This window comes from Nannospalax galili, unplaced genomic scaffold (assembly GCF_000622305.1).
Source record: "Nannospalax galili isolate Female #2095 unplaced genomic scaffold, S.galili_v1.0 scaffold406, whole genome shotgun sequence".
Lineage (NCBI taxonomy): Eukaryota > Metazoa > Chordata > Mammalia > Rodentia > Spalacidae > Nannospalax > Nannospalax galili.
The window spans coordinates 8,253,631-8,270,258 of record NW_008357033.1 but is presented as its reverse complement, the minus strand read 5'-3'; the positions used below and the strand labels follow the sequence as shown (position 1 = coordinate 8,270,258).

The following is a 16,628-nucleotide window of genomic DNA, read 5'->3' as shown; positions in this document are numbered from 1 at the left end:
AGTGAGGCTGGGGCAGGAGCCCCGAGGTGCAAACAGCCTGGCATACATGCACTGCATCAGCCAACCAGAGTCTTCTGCTTGCCAGTTTTGTTTGACAGTTTACCCAGTGCTTCTAAGTTTACAGCCTTGCCTCTCCTAGCCCCATAGGATTCTTCTTTTTTTTTTTAATGTGTGTGAGTGTATTGCCTGTGTGTAGCTAAGTGCACCCATGTTGTACAGTACCACAGAGGACAGAAGAGGCTGTCGGATCCCCTGGAACTGGAGTTAGGGATAGTTGTTAGCTGCCATGTGGGTGCTGGGATTCGAACCCGGGTTCTCTGCAAGAACAACCAGTGTCCTTAACCATTGAGCCATCGCTCCAGCCCCCACCTCATAGGATTCTAAGACTTCTGAGAAACACATGTAACAGCACCCTAGACCATGTCTTGAGTTCTACAAACCATGGGGCCCGTTTCACAAAGAAAGAAACTGAGTTTTCCTCTGGAGGGATCTTGGAAGTTTGTCCAAAATTTCTTGATTCTGAAGGAGAGCCTGGCACTGGGTGGATGATAGGGTGATATGGCAGAGTCTGAGATGGCCAGGAAGGCTTCAGATGGGTGGGGTCCACTTAAACACACAGGACTTTGAAGGGCACAGAGTTGGAGAAGGGAATGCTGGGAGAACACAGAAGCCCTGGGACAAAAAGAGAATTGAGTTATTAACTGAGGAAGAGTCTGTCAGAACTTGGCTTACAGGTGAAGGTCAGAGCTCCTCTGCAGGCAGCTAGGAGCCATGGCTAGTTCTTGGGCTGGGGCTGACCTGGCTGCTAGGTGTAGTTTGCTAGAAGCAAGCTAATGGGTGCAGAAGTGGGGGTACATCTCCAAGGAATCCCCAGTGGTTGGTGTGACTGTCTCTTGGGGTGCTGCCTGAAAAAGTGAGCTGTATGTCTCCAGCACTGTGCTCTAGGTGGGGCACCAACAGAGTTTACGTGGGCTAGCAGCAGAGAGGCAAACTCTGAGGTTGCCCTGGGAGATGCCCTCTGCAATGGAGGAAGACACAGCTGCCAAGTGTCAGCCTCCCAGATGCTCCCTGTTCGGATTTTAATGCCAAGTTTTTCTTCCAGCTAAGCAATAGCTGGTGTTAGGCACCGTCTTGTAGCCCTGGAAGACGGTGCCACCGCCTCCCACCGCACCAACGTCCATCAACCAGACAGTTAGATATGAATCCCACGCACAGAGGTTTGCGATAGGAGCCTTCTCTGCCTCTGGCACCTACTGTATCCACAGAGCTGGGGTGTTGGGAGTATGCCCACCCCTCAGCTCCCTCCAGTTTCCTTTCTGGAGTGATTCTCCTGCAGCCTTGTTGGACTACCTGGAGTAGAGGCCAGCATGCCTGGTCTGCTGTGGGGTCAGAGGCTTGGGTTCCTCACCTAGAAAGTGGGGATGTATATGGATGAGGCCCCATCACACAGCTTCCCAGGGTACCACAGCAAGTTCACCCCAAAGCCATTTGGGAACTGCTCAAGGAATGTTCTGTGATTGAAACTGAAGCTCTAAAGATTTGGGGCTCATCTCCAAAAACAGCATAAAATTAATCTTTGACTTTCTTGGGGAGTTGTGTTCAGATGCTGAGAACAAGCCCAGGCCATCCTTTTTCTCTGCCACCCGCTCTCCTACCCATGTTCCACGTGCCTACTGCTGTACTTTGCCCTGTGACTCTGTAGAGGGTCCCTACACTGAACATCATCCATAGGCCTGAGCCCTAAACACTCCCTTGGATGTGTTTGCTGTGATTGACGTCAGGGAGCAGCTGGAACTCTTGGTGGGAGGGGTGACAGACAGCTAAGCACAGGCTGGTGATGTGGGGAGAGAGCCTGAGGCTTGTGGAACTCACAGCTGTCACCACCTGGTGAGGATTCTGGTCATTATTCATGAGCCAGTATCCCAGGTCAAGGGCACTTGGGAGCCAAGGTGTGTCAGTGTGAAGGTCTGTAGCTCTGGGAGAAAGCAAGTGTAGCTTGCAAGGGAGCCAGGTCTTTGCTCAGAGCATACAGGGCTCTGTAGTAGGTGGTTGCTACTGCCTAGCCTTTGGTTCCTTTGGCTCCACTGTTTGACTAGGCTTCATTTCCTCATCAGTGAGGTAAGGGCGGGGCTGTGAAGGAAGAAGAAAGTCCTTCCTGTGAGGAGAAAGCAGCATTAAAAGAGGAACACTGGGGAGGATGTTGTACAAGTATCACACACTAAGTCCTACATGACATGCCCACTGAACAGATGGTAAAACTGAGGCTCAGAGAGATGGTGACTCGCCAGAAGCCACAGAGCAGAGGGTTCTGCCTGCTTTCCATGCGGCTATGGCTTCAAACAGCCCTGGTGACAGTGTTTAGGCTGTGATTATGGAGGACCACAGGGTGCCCTGACTGCAGAGCTTGAAAGGGGAGGTTTGTGAAAGTGGCAGAGGTCTCCAGAAATAATTCCAGCTGTACAGTACCTGCCCCAGGACTCTGGGGCCCCACCTCACCCCCACCCACACAGGCACATGGCAGGGTGCTGGGGAAGTGAAGCTGCTTAGAGGTGAATGACAGTCCTGTGGCTGGGTGAGTCACTACCAGGAGCTGCTGCCTGCTGACTCACCCTCCCCCCTTCTCCTTGGCTGGGGGCTGGGGGTTGGTGAGGAGCAGTAGAGCTGTCCCTTCAGAGCTAAGAGTGTCCACCTGGGAGTTAAGAGAGGGCAGGTTTTTGACTGGGCAGGAGCCCGGCATCTCTGAAGCTCTGTGTATACAGTCTATAGGTGTACCCACCCTGGCCTGACTTCTCTTTAAAACAGGCTCTGAGCTCCCAGTAGACACCATGGTACTGTCCAGTCTCCCTACTTCCTCCATCTCCACCTCCTCCTTCCCTCTCTCCCTTCTTCCTCCCCCTCCCACTCCCCCTCCAATTGCCTGTGAAGGAAGTCAGGTCTTAGAGTGACTGATGCCAATGGGTTTATAGGAAGAAAGCCAGCCCTGTTTGGACACTGCACATTTGTTCCTATTCAGGGTAGCAAAAGCTTGAGTGATTCTTCCTCCTCCTCCTCCTCCTCCCCCCCTCCTCCTCCTCCTCATCATCATCCTCCTCCTCCTGCTTAACTTTGTTACCATACCCTGGAAGTATGCCAAGAGGCATTTGATGCTAAGTCTTCCACCTCCTCCCCTAGCCTAGGCTTTGGGTGTCCAATTCAGAAGGGAGGGGGTCCCTTTACCTCCTCTTTACAGCTTCTCTCTGCCTTCACCCTTGAACAGACTCTGAGGACCTTCCGTCTTTCCTTTGAACTTAGCATAATTTTTGTGTCATTTTAACAAAACATACCCCACCCCATCTCTGATCTTTACTACTTAGGGAGTAGTAGGGCCACCCTGTACCTGGGCCGGGCAAGTCAATAAAAGCTGGGTTCCCACATAGCCACCTCCTACTCCCAGGAAGAACAGCCCTCTGAGTGGGGACTGGAGTCATACTTTGTAGAAGGGTGGCCTGTGCTTTACAGAACATGACCTTCCTCTGTGTCTGCCCTGTGCGCAGGAGCATCACCATATGGGGCCTTCAACCAACGGGAGGGAGATCACCTACCTATCCTGGTTTCTCTTGATATACCAAGGCAGTTGCCTTCTACCCATCCCAGGGGCTCTGCTAGTGAGGATGATGGGCTGCTCCAGGATATTGGGGTTAAATGACCAGAAAGTCACAGGAACACCCCAACCAAGTCCTTCAGATTCCCTTTCCTGAGCCTGAGGGAGGGTTGGTCAGGGGCTCAGGGATGACTGGGGCTTGCAGGTAAGAGGATTGAGCCCTTACTAGGGGAGTGGGAAACTCAGAATAAACCCAGGTTCATATCTGACCTAGAGGCATTGTGCCCCCAGGCACTGGCATCCTCTATCTCTTTGCCAGATCTAGTATGGCTATCTTTGCATATGCTGTTCCCTGCTCCCAGAACACTGTTCCTCCAGATCTTCCATATAGAACTGGGCTTGATTTTGATGTGATTGATAACATGGGCTGTCTTGGGTTTTAATCTTAGCTGTGTAGCCAAGTGGCTTGGACTCTCTGGGGCCTATCTTTCATCCAGGCCACTGAGGAGTTACCTGATATCTAGAAAGGGCTGCATGGGACTTTCCTGGCTGAGTCCTCAGTACATCCCCACTGTGATGAAATGCCCCCTCTTCCGAGGGCCTCACTGGCTCCCCCTGACTCCAGCACCTGTCATTCACACTTGTCTTTCTTATACCAGTAGGTCATGGTTATAGATATTTCTGTGTTCAGTGTCTGTCCCCTGTGGAAGGTCCACTCCTTGAGGCTCCCTGTGTGTCTGGTTCTTTAAACAGTGCCTGACACACAGCAGGTAAGCTCTCAGAGAATTCTTCTCCAACAGCCTCAACTCTTGCTCCTCATCTGTCCAGGGGCCTCCAAGTCCCAGAGGAAGGGACTTAGACCAGGTGACTCAGCCATGCCGTAGCTAGACCCAGTCTTTTGACCCTAGCCTGCTGCCTTCTTGACTGAGCAGCCTGCTGAGCCTTCTGGTTCAGGGCATGATCTCTAGCTCCCTTCCTGGGGCAGTGCCCAGACCCCTTTCCGAAGGCACCGCATGGATGAGCAGGCTTCAAACTTCAACCTCGCGGTTAGCATAGACAGCTTCTGTTTCATTTCTTATTTGTGTTGCTGGAGCCTTGAGCATACCAGGCAAATGGTTTACCACTGAACTCAGCCCTCAGTTCTTTCTTATTTCTTTACTACCTGTCTGGTTCCCTGGGTCTTTGTGTCAGGTCCTGGGGTCTCCAAGGAGAAGATAAAACAATTTGGCCCCAGACCTTGAGTTCACCTCACATTTATGCAAGGAAGCTGCAGACAGGACCCACACCACCTACCCACTTGCCCCCTGTAAGCTGGTAAGAGGGACTACTCAGTCTGACCCCTCCCATCCAGAGGTTGCCTGACCCCCAGGGAGCACCAGTGTCATGACTCTGGATGTAAGCCTGGGGACCTGGGGCAAGAGCACCCATGTCCCAAGCCCTAGCTTCCTGTCCTGTGCTTCAGTGGGATGGGACGGCAGTGAAATCAGGAGAGGGCTGCTGAGCCCCTGGTAGACAGGCACCCTATCTAGAGATGGTGAGCTAAGATAATTCCCCAGAGGAGTTTCCTTTCGCTCAGACCAGAGTAATGTTGCCCATTGTTTTTAGCTCTGTTCTGGGCAGGAGAAACTGCCAGCTTCCTCGTTGACCTCACAGCCATGGACTCACCATGACTGATATCTCTAGAGAAGCTTTGCCCTGTCCTTCACCGGAGCCACTTTGGCTCACTGGTCAGTGATCTGACCAAAGGGGTTAGGTGGGCCCCAGGCTGGGTCCTACGCCTCTTTCTTTGTGTTTGGACATGAGGTGTTGGAGTTGTAATATGTGCTTGCATAGTCCAGATGTCACAAGGCATTATGGAGGATCTGGCCCCAGGAGACCCCAGTCCCTGAGGCACCTTTGGTGGTGAGAGCCAAGAGCTGCCTGTCCTCTTGGTCCCTGCTCTTCTCTGTGGCCTCCAGCCCCACTGCATACCTGACCTTTGCCCAGCAGACCCCTGGAGACCATTCAGTTGTCACATTTGACTTGGCCTTCTCAGAAATAGATAACCAAGGACAAAGGACATGTGATTCAATGAAGAGTAAATCTATTAGTGTACTTTTTGTTGAAAGAAAACGAAAGTCTTTCTTTGTTTAATTTATCCTTAAAAAAAAAAAAAATTTGAAGCCACAGTCTCATGTAACCCAAGCTGATCTCAAATTTACTGTATAGCTGAGGATGACCTTGAACTCCTGATCCTTTTGCCTCTACCTCCCAGCAGCTGAGATTACTGATGTGCCATCCACCCTGGCTCTTCTATTTTCTTTTCAGAAACATCCACCCCACTTAGAGGGTAGATCAGTGCTGTTAACACAGCTCACTTGATTTGATGGTGCTTGTTAAGCACTTGCTGGAGCCAAGAATGGAATCTGAAGCAGCATAGCATGCCCACGGCAGACATTACTAATAGATTGCAGCCCTCTGGTTCAGACATTACTAATGGATATCAGCCCTCCTACCCATTATCCTTGTACCTTGCCATCAGTCTATGGAGATTTTGCTCCAAGGAGCCCCTTTGAATCTGTAAGACTCTCCCTGTGGGCTAGAGGTAGTCCCTTATGCACAGTGTTTTTATCTGTCCATCCAGCAGTGTTCCATGGCCCCCTGGTCCTGTCTCCTCAGCTCTGTCTCTGTTCTGTCATGTGCCCCTTCACTTCCCTGTTTACTCTCAAGCCAAGTTCCCTAATTTGTCAGCTGGCTCGCAGCTGGCTTTTTTTTTTTTTTTCTTTTATTACATTTAGTGTATGTGCGCGTGTGCACAGGCCACACTGCTCATGTGGAAGTCAGAGGACAGTTTGCAGGAGTCAGTTTATTCTCTCCATCATGGGGAGATCAGGGGATCAGGGCAAGGACCATGCAATACAATTGGCCTCTTAAAGGCCTCAGGCCCTATTTCACTTGGTGAAGTTGTAGAGTGGGCAACCCTGACAGCTACCAGTGATTGAGAATGTGGGCTTTGGAGGTTTGAATAGATAAGAACCATTCACACCTCAGGTATGCCTTGTGTGACCTTGGCTGAATCTTACCTCTATGGGCCATGATGATGGCACTTTTTGGGGATGGGGGTGAGAACTCGTGGATGGTTGTTAGTCACCATGTGGGTGCTGGGAATCAAACCTGGCTCCTCTGCAAGAGCAGCCAGTGAGTGCTCTTCACTGAGCCATCTCTCCAGCCCCTAATTTGTTTTTATTTTGAGACAGAGTCTTGCTGGGTAATCCAAACTGCTCACTGTGTAGCTCAGGCTGGCCTCCAGTTCCTGGCAATCCTCTTGCTTTTCCAAGTGCTGGCATATATATATATATATATGATTTTGACCTTCTAGCAGGGGTTGGTGATTTGAGTCAATCCAGGTTCTGCTTTTGAGGCCTAGTACCGAGAGCTCTTGTGTGGAAAATGGCTAGGGCTTGGTTTCCCCTTGTCTTGAAGGCAAATGCTGGGGGATAAGGAAGGGACAAGAACAGCTCAACATGACTCCAAGGCCTGGTTGGCTGAGTACTGGGTACCTGAGGGGTTGGACAGGCCCTGGGAAGGAGGGAGGTAGGCAGGACCCATGTCATTTTATCCCCAGCCTAGTGGCTTTGTACTGGGGAGGCCATCTCTCTGGCCTGGTAGCTACATGCTCAGTAGACATTTCCAGTCTGTATTTCACACTGTAGGTACGAGGCAAGGTAGGGATTTGGCCTCCATCCTTGCTCCTGTGTATGACCTAAGCTCCGTCCTTGCCCCTGTGTGTGGCCTAAGCTCCGTCCTTGCCCCTGCGTACGGCCTAAGGCTGTTCTCTTTCCTGTCTGCGCCTCTGCTTCTGTCCTGTGGAAACATGTTAAATTTCTCTGTGGGCTATGGTGCAGTTCACCACTTGCCTGCATGTACATTTGGGTTTGAACCCCAGCACCACATAAACCAGGCAGTAATCCCAACACTCAGGAGGTGAAGGCAGGAAGATCAGAAGTTCAAGCTTATCCTCCCTATATAGTGAGTTCAAGTCCAGCCTGGGATACATGAGGCCTTGTGTTCCCCTTGCTACATACCTCCCTCATCCAAAATAGTGATGACAGAACACTTAAATAGCTCAGCCCAGACTAAGTACTCAAATCTCTGATGTTTTTAAACTGGTCAGGAAGTCAGGAGTATCTGTCTTGGCACCGGGTTGAGCATGGTTTGTGTGTGCCAAAACTTGCCCAGGTGATCCGTGTGCAAGCTGGCATTCAGGCACAGCTGGATCTGGTCGCTACCCTTGGAGGGGGGGCACTTTGAGCTGTATGTCCTGGAGCCTGGAACCCTGTGCATTCTACTCACCCATAACCAGAAGGAAGCTCTTCAAATGGGAATTAAGCATCTCTATCGCTGCAGAATAGCACTGGGCCCAAAGCCAAGAGAAATAGCTCCTGTCTCAGGAAGCAGGCTGCTGGCAGCCAGTGCAAGGGGACTGACAACACCATGATGTGGTAGGGGTTAACCAGCCTAACTGGGAATCTACAGAGAAAGACCTCAGGGAGGCATCATGGAAGGTGAGGCAGGCAATGCAGAGAGTTGTCGGAGGCAAAAACCAAAGGGCCGAGGCAAAGCTGCATAGGATCTGTGATTATCAGCTCAGTCCAGTGACCCCAGAATATCTGGACCTTGCTCATTTCTCCCTGAGTGGGATGAAGGCCTTGCTCACCATGAGGCTGTTGATAATTACAGCAGTTGCTATTTAGGGAGTGCTTGTTGCATGCTGTGTGCTGTTCTGAGCTAGTCTGTTCACCTCCTCATTTCACTGCCACAGCACCCCATGACAGGCACTACTGCTCCCACTTCTCAGATTAAGACTCTGAAAACTAGAAAGGTTGAACCATTTGCTTGATGTCACCCAGTCCTTTTAAGTGGCCCCCAGGTCAGGGCTCGTGTGGTCATGTTTCTTATAGGGACTAAGCTGCCTTCAGAGGGCCTGGAGCAGCCTGCCTGGGGAGGGGGAGGAATTAAAGCAATCCTGTGGGGCCAGTGTCCCATGTGAGGGATGGAGCCTGAGGGTCAGTGAAGGTTTTGCTGGGACTTGACCCAGCCTGTTTCCCAGGAAGGAGCTGAGGGCTGGGTCTGATTAGAGTGTGGTTTTTAAGCTGCCTTCAGCTGCCACTTGGAGAATAGACTGGGGGCAGCAGAGCAGCAAGGAGACATTTGGGAAGGCTGCTGCAGATGCCTGTGCTAGGGGCTGCTGGCCTGGAGTGAAAGTTGCCATGGTGACAGGGAGCTGGGGGTGGATGCCAAGAATGTGCAGAGCAGATCTGCCAGGCTTGCTGGAATGGTATATTGCAGGGCCAGGCTGGTCAGGCACCCCAGAAGGGCTTTGAATGACAGCCCAAGAGAGAGATGGGGCAGGGGTACCTGTGTCTATGTGGTGTCTGAGGCTCTTTCCTATTCAGTGTGGTTTGTAATCAGCCTGAGGCTTGAGGAGCAAAGGCAGGTCCTGGGGGGGCAGGGGTGATGCCAAGGCAGATCCTCTGGATCCTGAGTTCTCCAAAGGCAAGTGGGCTTGGACTGCACCCCCACCGGTGGGAGAGGTGATGGTGAGGCAGGACTACATTTCTGCTTGTGCCTGAGAAGTCCCCAGGGAGAACCCATAGTGCCAGGCACAGGACGGGTCGTCCTGTTCTCCATATCACTTAGGCCCCCAGCTATCCTGGATAGGTGTCAAGGGATGGAATCCTTACATAGCAAGACATTCTGGAGCCAGGGGTCTTAGGGAATCCCAATTGTTTCTCTCTTCCCACATTTCTAGAGAGTTCTCTGAGTACAGTGTGATTAGTGGGTCTAGGGACCCAGAAGGTGGAGCCAGGGCTGTTAGGCCAGTCACAGGGCAGAAGAGTTTGGTTTCTAATAGGACCAACCTTGGTTAGTGGTAGCTGCCTGTGAGGTGGAGAGACCTTTCCCCCCTTCCATCCCCCCCCCCCCACTGCAGACTGGCACCTCTCCTTCCCTATTAAGTTTAAAGGCCAGGCTGACCTTGTGATGTCCTCCAAGGACCAAGACGTGTCCAGAGGGAGGACCGGCCCTTCTCAGCCGGAGGCTTCAGGTCATTCCTGAGCAGCCCCTTCCCTGGGAGGGAGCAGGAGTCTCACATCCTCCAATTATGCGCCCACCACAGGCCCACAATGAGCTGCTCAGATAACCATCGGGGGCTGCTGACCTGCTGCAGGAACAATGCTGGCCGCCTGGGCTGTTTTCACAGTGGCTGTGGGCCTGCCTAGCCACTGGGCCCCGGGGGAGCCACAGAGAAAGGCCTTGCGGATGCTCCCCCAGACAGAGGAAGGGCTCCGGGGGCTGCCTGGCGGCTCCAGGAAGCCTTTCTTGGTCTGCTCCCTGCCAGATAGTGAAACAATCGGGGTCCCCCACCCCGAGCCAGCCAGTGGGAGGAAGGAGGTGTGGGGGAAGTGAGTTGCTGAGCTTTGGGGTCACTCCTCCGTAGTGCAGCCCCCCAGGGGCATGGCAAGTCACCTCAGCACACCCCACTGTCTCCAGCACTCTCTCTGGGCTTCCTGAGATGCCTGGCTATATTCCCCTTGGGGCTGAGGTTTTGTTGACCCAGCAGCACTTACCTGATGCCCTACCATGTGTAAGGCATGGTGCCAGGCTCAGAGCTATGGATAGGACAGGTCCTTGTGCCTGTGAGGGAGGAAACTGAAGTGTGAACAGCTGATTTCTCAGGGGCTGCTGTTAAAGGTCAATTAACAGCTGGCTGGGTGTGGGTGTCCTCCAAGAGAGCATGAGCTGCCAATGTTGTGCCCCACATCTACTCCAGCCAGTATCCATGTGAGGAGCACAGGCCCAGAAGTCCCATTTTGTAAGAGAATGGAAGTATTAACTTTTCTTCTGAAATCTGCTATTTCGGCACTTACTACACACCTGATTCATGAAGACAGACAAGGTTGTCCCTGGATGGATGGATGGATGCATGGATGGATGGATACTTTTTGCTGTCATTTGGTTTATTCTGCAGGTAGGGAAACTGGAGCTTAAAAAAGGGCAGATAGGACCCCCATCTCAGCCCTATTCCGAGGTCCTCTACTACCTGTGGGTGAACCCTATCACACAACAGACCTGGCTTTGTCGGTGGGGTCTGAATTGTTTTGTTCCTCTTAGCTGTTTTTTGTTTTGTTTTAAGATATTCTATTTATTTTTATTTTATGTGTCTGAGTGTTTTGCCTTCATGTAAATGTACCACATGCATGCATTTCCCATAGAGGACAGAAAAAGGTGTTGGATCCTCTGTAATTGGAGTTATGGATGGTTGTTAGCCACCATACAGGTGCTGGGAACTGAATCTGGATCTTTTGGAAGAGCAGTAAATGCTCTTAACCCAGGAGTCATCTCCAGTCCACTTACCTGTTCTTTAATGGTACCTCCTACGTGAACTGTTGCCAACACGGGATGTGACAGTGGCCCTCAGGGCTAAGCTCCAGTGACAAGAGGGGGTACTGGGAGAAGAGGCTGCACTTCAGCCTCCCCAAAGTGGGTTCCAAGCAGGAGTGGCCTGAGGGTAAGCCTGAACTGTGCCAGGGCTTAGGAGGCCTCCTTATGGCCAAGGTGTCCTGCTGACAGGGTCCAGGGCATTACCCTGGAGTCAGCAGGGGAAAAGAATGGAGAGTAACAAGCCCTGCTTTCATGCACTGGGGATGAAACCGAGGCATTCTTTATACACGCTTGGGAAGCCCTCTTCCCCTGCACCATACCCTCAGCTACCAAGTGTCCTTGCGTAATTCTCAGTGAACTTTTTTTTTTTTCCTGCTACGAACACATTTCATAAACGTCCATTTTCTATACTCTGATGATGAAGCTCATTTTCTAGTATCATGTCTTGAGCAGACCATGCCATCTTCCTGCTTTATTTCTTCACCCAGGAGTGGGCGCTTCCCGTGGGCCAGGTCCCATACCAGGATCCAGGCCAAGGCTTTACTGAGATTCTAGCTGCTGTTTTCTGTGCAGACTCCAAGTTAGAAAGCATTATCTTGGTGTTGGAGAGATGGCTCAGCAGTTAAGAAAGAGCACTGTCTGCTCTTGCAGAAAATCCTGGTTCAGTTCCTAGCACCAACATGGCAGCTAACAACTGTCCTGAACTCCAGTTTTAGAAGTTCCAACACCCCCTTCTGGCTTCTGCAGGCAATGCACACAAGATGCTCTTACATACATACAGGCAAAACACTCATATGCATTAAAAAAAAAAGTTGTATGTTTTGGTGTGGAGAGCTGCAGGTAGGCTATATAAAGGGTGTCTAGAGCTGCCCGGGGTACACATGTTGGGGTGTGAAAGGTGATGCCAGCATTAAGATGCTGGCCCAATGAAATGTGACCTTCAGGGGCAATCTTGGGGTCCCCTGTGCTTTTAGTACGTGTCTGGGAAATGGAATCTGTTGCTTCTATGGGTTTCAAGTGTCTTAGTTCTGAACCCCCAAATCCCTAGGGTCTAGATGGCTTTAGTTGTTGGGGACTGATGGGGTGGTGGGCCCCTGCTGAAGCCTGGGGAGGAGGTAGGAGCTGGTCTACACAGGAGTGCTGGTCCTTCTCACCCACCTTGTTCTGTCCCCTGTAGAAAACGAGGAAATGGCCACCAAGGAAAAGCTACAGTGCTTGAAAGACTTCCACAAAGACATCCTGAAGCCCTCACCAGGGAAGAGCCCAGGCACACGTCCTGAGGATGAGGCAGAAGGGAAGCCCCCTCAGAGGGAGAAGTGGTCCAGCAAGATTGACTTTGTGCTGTCCGTGGCCGGAGGCTTTGTGGGTTTGGGCAATGTCTGGCGTTTCCCTTACCTCTGCTACAAAAATGGTGGAGGTGAGTCTGGGTCAAGTTGCAGCCTCTCAGGAGCTGGTAGTGGCTTTGGAAGTGAAGGCTGGGGTCAGAGCATAGATCTGTCCGCACCCTGCTTCCTTCCCCAGGCCGGCTTGCTGCACCCCTGTTCTGTCCCACTTTAACCTTAGAGACCAGGTCAGCATGACTGAGAACAGGGTGGTCTGTCAGCCTCTGACTGTGCTACCTTCTGGAGATCCCTCCCTCACCTCTGAGCCTCTAGTTTACCCTCTGACCCATGACCCTCACATATTCATGCTCCCCGCTTCCTACAGTCCACTTCTGTGCTCCTCAAAACGTTTCTTTTGCAAATTTCATATATTTTTATCCTATATAGAACCCCTCTCCTATCTGTACCCCCTTAAAGCCCCCCTGCCACATTTCATGTACTCTGTCATTTATATTAAGGCCTATCAAGTCAAACATGTCTCCAAATGTGGGTCCATCCACTGGAGCCTGGTTAATCTATTTAGTGTCACACCCTTAAAGAAAACAGATTGTTACAATCTCTCTAGCCCTCTCTTCCATAATGCTCCCTGAGCCCTGTATGGCATATGTTTGATATAGGTGTCCTGCTCAGCGATAAGCATGCTGCAGTCTCTTTTTCTCTGTACTTCGGCCAGCTGTGGTTTTCTGGGTTAGTTGTCATCTGTTATATGAGGAAGCTTTGCTGGTGAGAGTTGAGAGATGCATGAATATTCTTTCTGCCCCCTGTTCCACTATATTCCCTGAGCAATGTAGAGGTTGCATTGCAGATGTGTCACTTAGGGCTGGACACCTCCAAGACACTTATTCTCTATGTTTGACCAGTTGTGGTATTCTGTAACGGTTTCCATTCATTACAAAAAGAAGTTTCTTTGATGAATAGCGAGAAGTACACTTGTCAGGCTAGTTAAGCTCTCTGGCAGCCTAGTCCCAGAATGGGAAGATGGCCACCAGGTGAACAGGTTCTCAAAACCTTTCTTTCCTATCTTCCTTTATTTTGCTTTTTGCTTTTTTATCCTCACCCTATAAAGTCCCCAAAGCAATTTGGTATCCTTCCATAAATGCAAAACCAACATCATTTGCCATAATGCCAAGGCTTGAGTGGGAGAGATTGAATCTAGTTCTGGAGGGTTGAATAGGGGCATGTGTGTGTGTGTGTGTTGTTTCTCCTTGCTGATGGCTCTCAGTGAGGTCTCAAGATCAGGCAGCACCTGCTAGAGACTTTCTTGCAGGTACAAAGAGAGACTGAAGGAGAAACAGGTAGGTAGCTACTACCCATCTCTTGTCTACAGAGGGGGGTGTGCTGCTGTGGTAGGAGAACCACTTTTTGGGCAACCCTCTCTTAGCACCTGGTTTCTTGACCTCTCATAGGTATCAGCCCCCTGGGGACTTATGAGTGCCTTAGATGCTCCCCAGAACAAAATAGATAGCCTAGACCCAAGGTGCCCACAATTTCACAGGGTTTACAGACCTGCTGAAGCCATTAGTGAACACAGGTAGGACCCACCCTTTCTGATGTCTTGCCTCCCCTTTCTCCCCTAGCACCCACCCCCAGTAGAAGATGTGGACCTAGGGAATCTTCAGCTAAGTTTGGCCTCTACCTTCACATCCCTCCCTTCTCTGATTTATTTGACTGGGAAGGATTGGGAGGGAGCACTGAGCCCCGATCCTGAAATAGCCACATCCTCACCCTTGTCCCTCTACTCACTCCTCAGGTGCGTTTCTCATACCGTATTTTATTTTCCTGTTTGGGAGTGGCCTGCCTGTGTTTTTCCTGGAGGTCATCATAGGCCAGTACACCTCGGAAGGGGGCATCACCTGCTGGGAGAAGATCTGCCCCTTGTTTTCCGGTGAGTATGTGGCCAGGGTCACCTGGGTCTGGATGCATCAGGTCTGCTAGTTTTCAGTGAACATCCGTTATCTCCTGGGTACGTTGGATCTCCTCATGTGCATCAGGTGGCTCCATGTCAGACGCAGGGTAGCAGCGTGGTGTAATGCCACCACTGAAGAATGGGGGAAGGGATACAGCAAGTGCCTGGCACATGGTAGCTTCTCAGAAAGACCCCGTGGGGCCACCTTTCTAGATGTTTGGATGAATGGACTGGCAGCTGTTTCAAAGTACAGGAGTCCAGAGGGCTGGCTGGGATTAGCCCTGTTTCCTCCTCTTCATCATAAGTTGACTTAGGGAAAGTCACTGAGCCTCAGTTTCTTCACCTAGAAAACAAAAGATATACTCACTCTATAGAATTGTGAAGACAGATGATGTCATGCCAAAGTGCTATGTATGTGTGGCTGGCACTAAACTGGTGATGACTTTGTTCCATGTTGGGTAATTAGTGTACCCTCAAAGTAATCAATCACTGCTATGATAGTGTGGCAAGGACAGAAATATGAGTCCTTTCCTTTGGTCATTTACATAAATGTCTACTATGACTTTCTCCCATTAAACCACTCAGGAGTCAGGCTGCCTATCCTTTTCGTTGTTGTTTGTTGTTTTGTTTGAGGCAGGGTCTCACTGTGTAGCCCAGCTAGTGTAGAACTCATTATATATACATACATACATACATACATACACACACACACACACACATATGACCAGGCTGGCCTAGAACTCACAGAGATCTACCTGCCTCTACTTCCCAAGTTCTGGAATTAAAGGTATCTGCCCTCTCACCTGGCCATCCATCTCTTTTTCATTCATCTACCAAGCCTTTCTTTTTTTGTTTTTTTGGTTTTTTTTTGTCTTCTTGAGACAGGGTCTCCTGTAGTCCCAGCTGGGGCCTGGAACTCACTATATAGACCAGGCTAGTCTTGAACTTACAGAAATCTGCCTGCTTCTGCCTCCTGAGTGCTGGGATTAAAAGCATGTGCCACCACCCCTGGCTATCTACCCAGCTTTCTAACCATACATACATATATCAAAAACCTTGACTATCTGTACAGTAACGAGATATTCATCTACCAATCCAGCATCCATCCATCCATATTTCCATCTATCCATCCACCCATCTATCCATTCATCCATGTTTCCACCCATCCATCTATCCATTTACCATCCATCCAGCCATCCATATTTCTAGTCATCCATGTTTCTAGCCATCCATGTTACCATCATCCACCCACCATCCATCCATATATGCTTCCTTCCATATATCTATCCTTCCATCCATCCATCCGTACATTCATTGATGTCCCTGCTTCTTCCATTGATCCTGTGATTCATCTAGCCATCCATCCTTCTGACCACTCGTTCACATGTTCTTTCTTCCAGTTATTACTTCATCTTCTAAGTATTTGCTGCCTACTGTTGAAGGCTCATTTGGCTTGCAGACTGGGCACATCAGGGCGTCCCAGATGAATGTGCCTCCTTTGTGACATGTGCCCTATTTGCTTACCCTACCTGCAGGCATTGGCTATGCATCCATTGTCATTGTGTCCCTCCTGAATGTGTACTACATCGTTATTCTGGCCTGGGCCACATACTACCTGTTCCAGTCCTTCCAGAAGGAGCTTCCCTGGGCCCACTGCAACCATAGCTGGAATACACCATACTGCATGGAAGACACACTGCGTAGGAACAAGAGTCTCTGGATCTCTCTCAGCACCTCCAACTTCACCTCACCTGTCATCGAGTTCTGGGAGTAAGGCCATCTCATTCGGAGGAGGGGCATGGGTGGGACAGCCCCTCACCTTGCTGTGGGAGACCCTGTCTCTGGTGGGAAGGAGGCACGTGGTTGGAGATAACTCTGCACCTTTGTCTCACACAAGTTGGCATTGAGTCCCTGGTCTATCACCTTTTTGAACCTCAGTTTCTTTAACTGAGGAAAATGAATTATTCTTATTCCATGAGATTCCTGTAAGTGGACTTTCTTCAAATACAGGGGTATTTGTGTTTAAAAAGTATACAGTTTTCTTAATATATCTTAGAGAAAGCATTCTGTTATCACAGAGAAAAATGTATATACGGAGTTGAAGTATTCAAGTGGAAAGGCGAGTCAATAGCAAAAATGTGTATTGGTTAGTTAGCTCTTACTGTGTAACAACTATTCCCAAACTTGGTGACTTTAACCAAGTACCATTTGTTGAGCTTGTGTCCTGCTTAGTGGCTTGCTCCCCTGGCCCCTGCTCGCCTGCTTTCTTATGCAACACAGGCCCACCTGCCCAGGGGTGGCACCACCCACAGTGGGCTGGGCCCTCCCACATCACTCA

The 16,628-nt window shown here is 50.4% G+C and overlaps 1 protein-coding gene across 3 annotated transcripts in view; it reads left to right on the top strand.

Moving 5' to 3' along the window:
- Slc6a6 (solute carrier family 6 member 6) overlaps nucleotides 1-16,628 on the top strand; it is an 84,831-nt gene that overhangs the window by 32,696 nt on the left and 35,507 nt on the right. For 2 of the 3 annotated variants that reach the window (XM_029557030.1, XM_008854936.3), the window contains exons 3-5: nucleotides 12,180-12,419; nucleotides 14,135-14,269; nucleotides 15,826-16,060. In XM_029557030.1, coding sequence (XP_029412890.1) covers nucleotides 12,191-12,419; nucleotides 14,135-14,269; nucleotides 15,826-16,060 — 599 coding nt within the window. In that variant the 5' untranslated portion in view covers nucleotides 12,180-12,190. Of the gene's footprint in view, nucleotides 1-12,179; nucleotides 12,420-14,134; nucleotides 14,270-15,825; nucleotides 16,295-16,628 lie in introns of those variants that run through there. The other variant, XM_029557031.1, reaches the window with a different exon arrangement.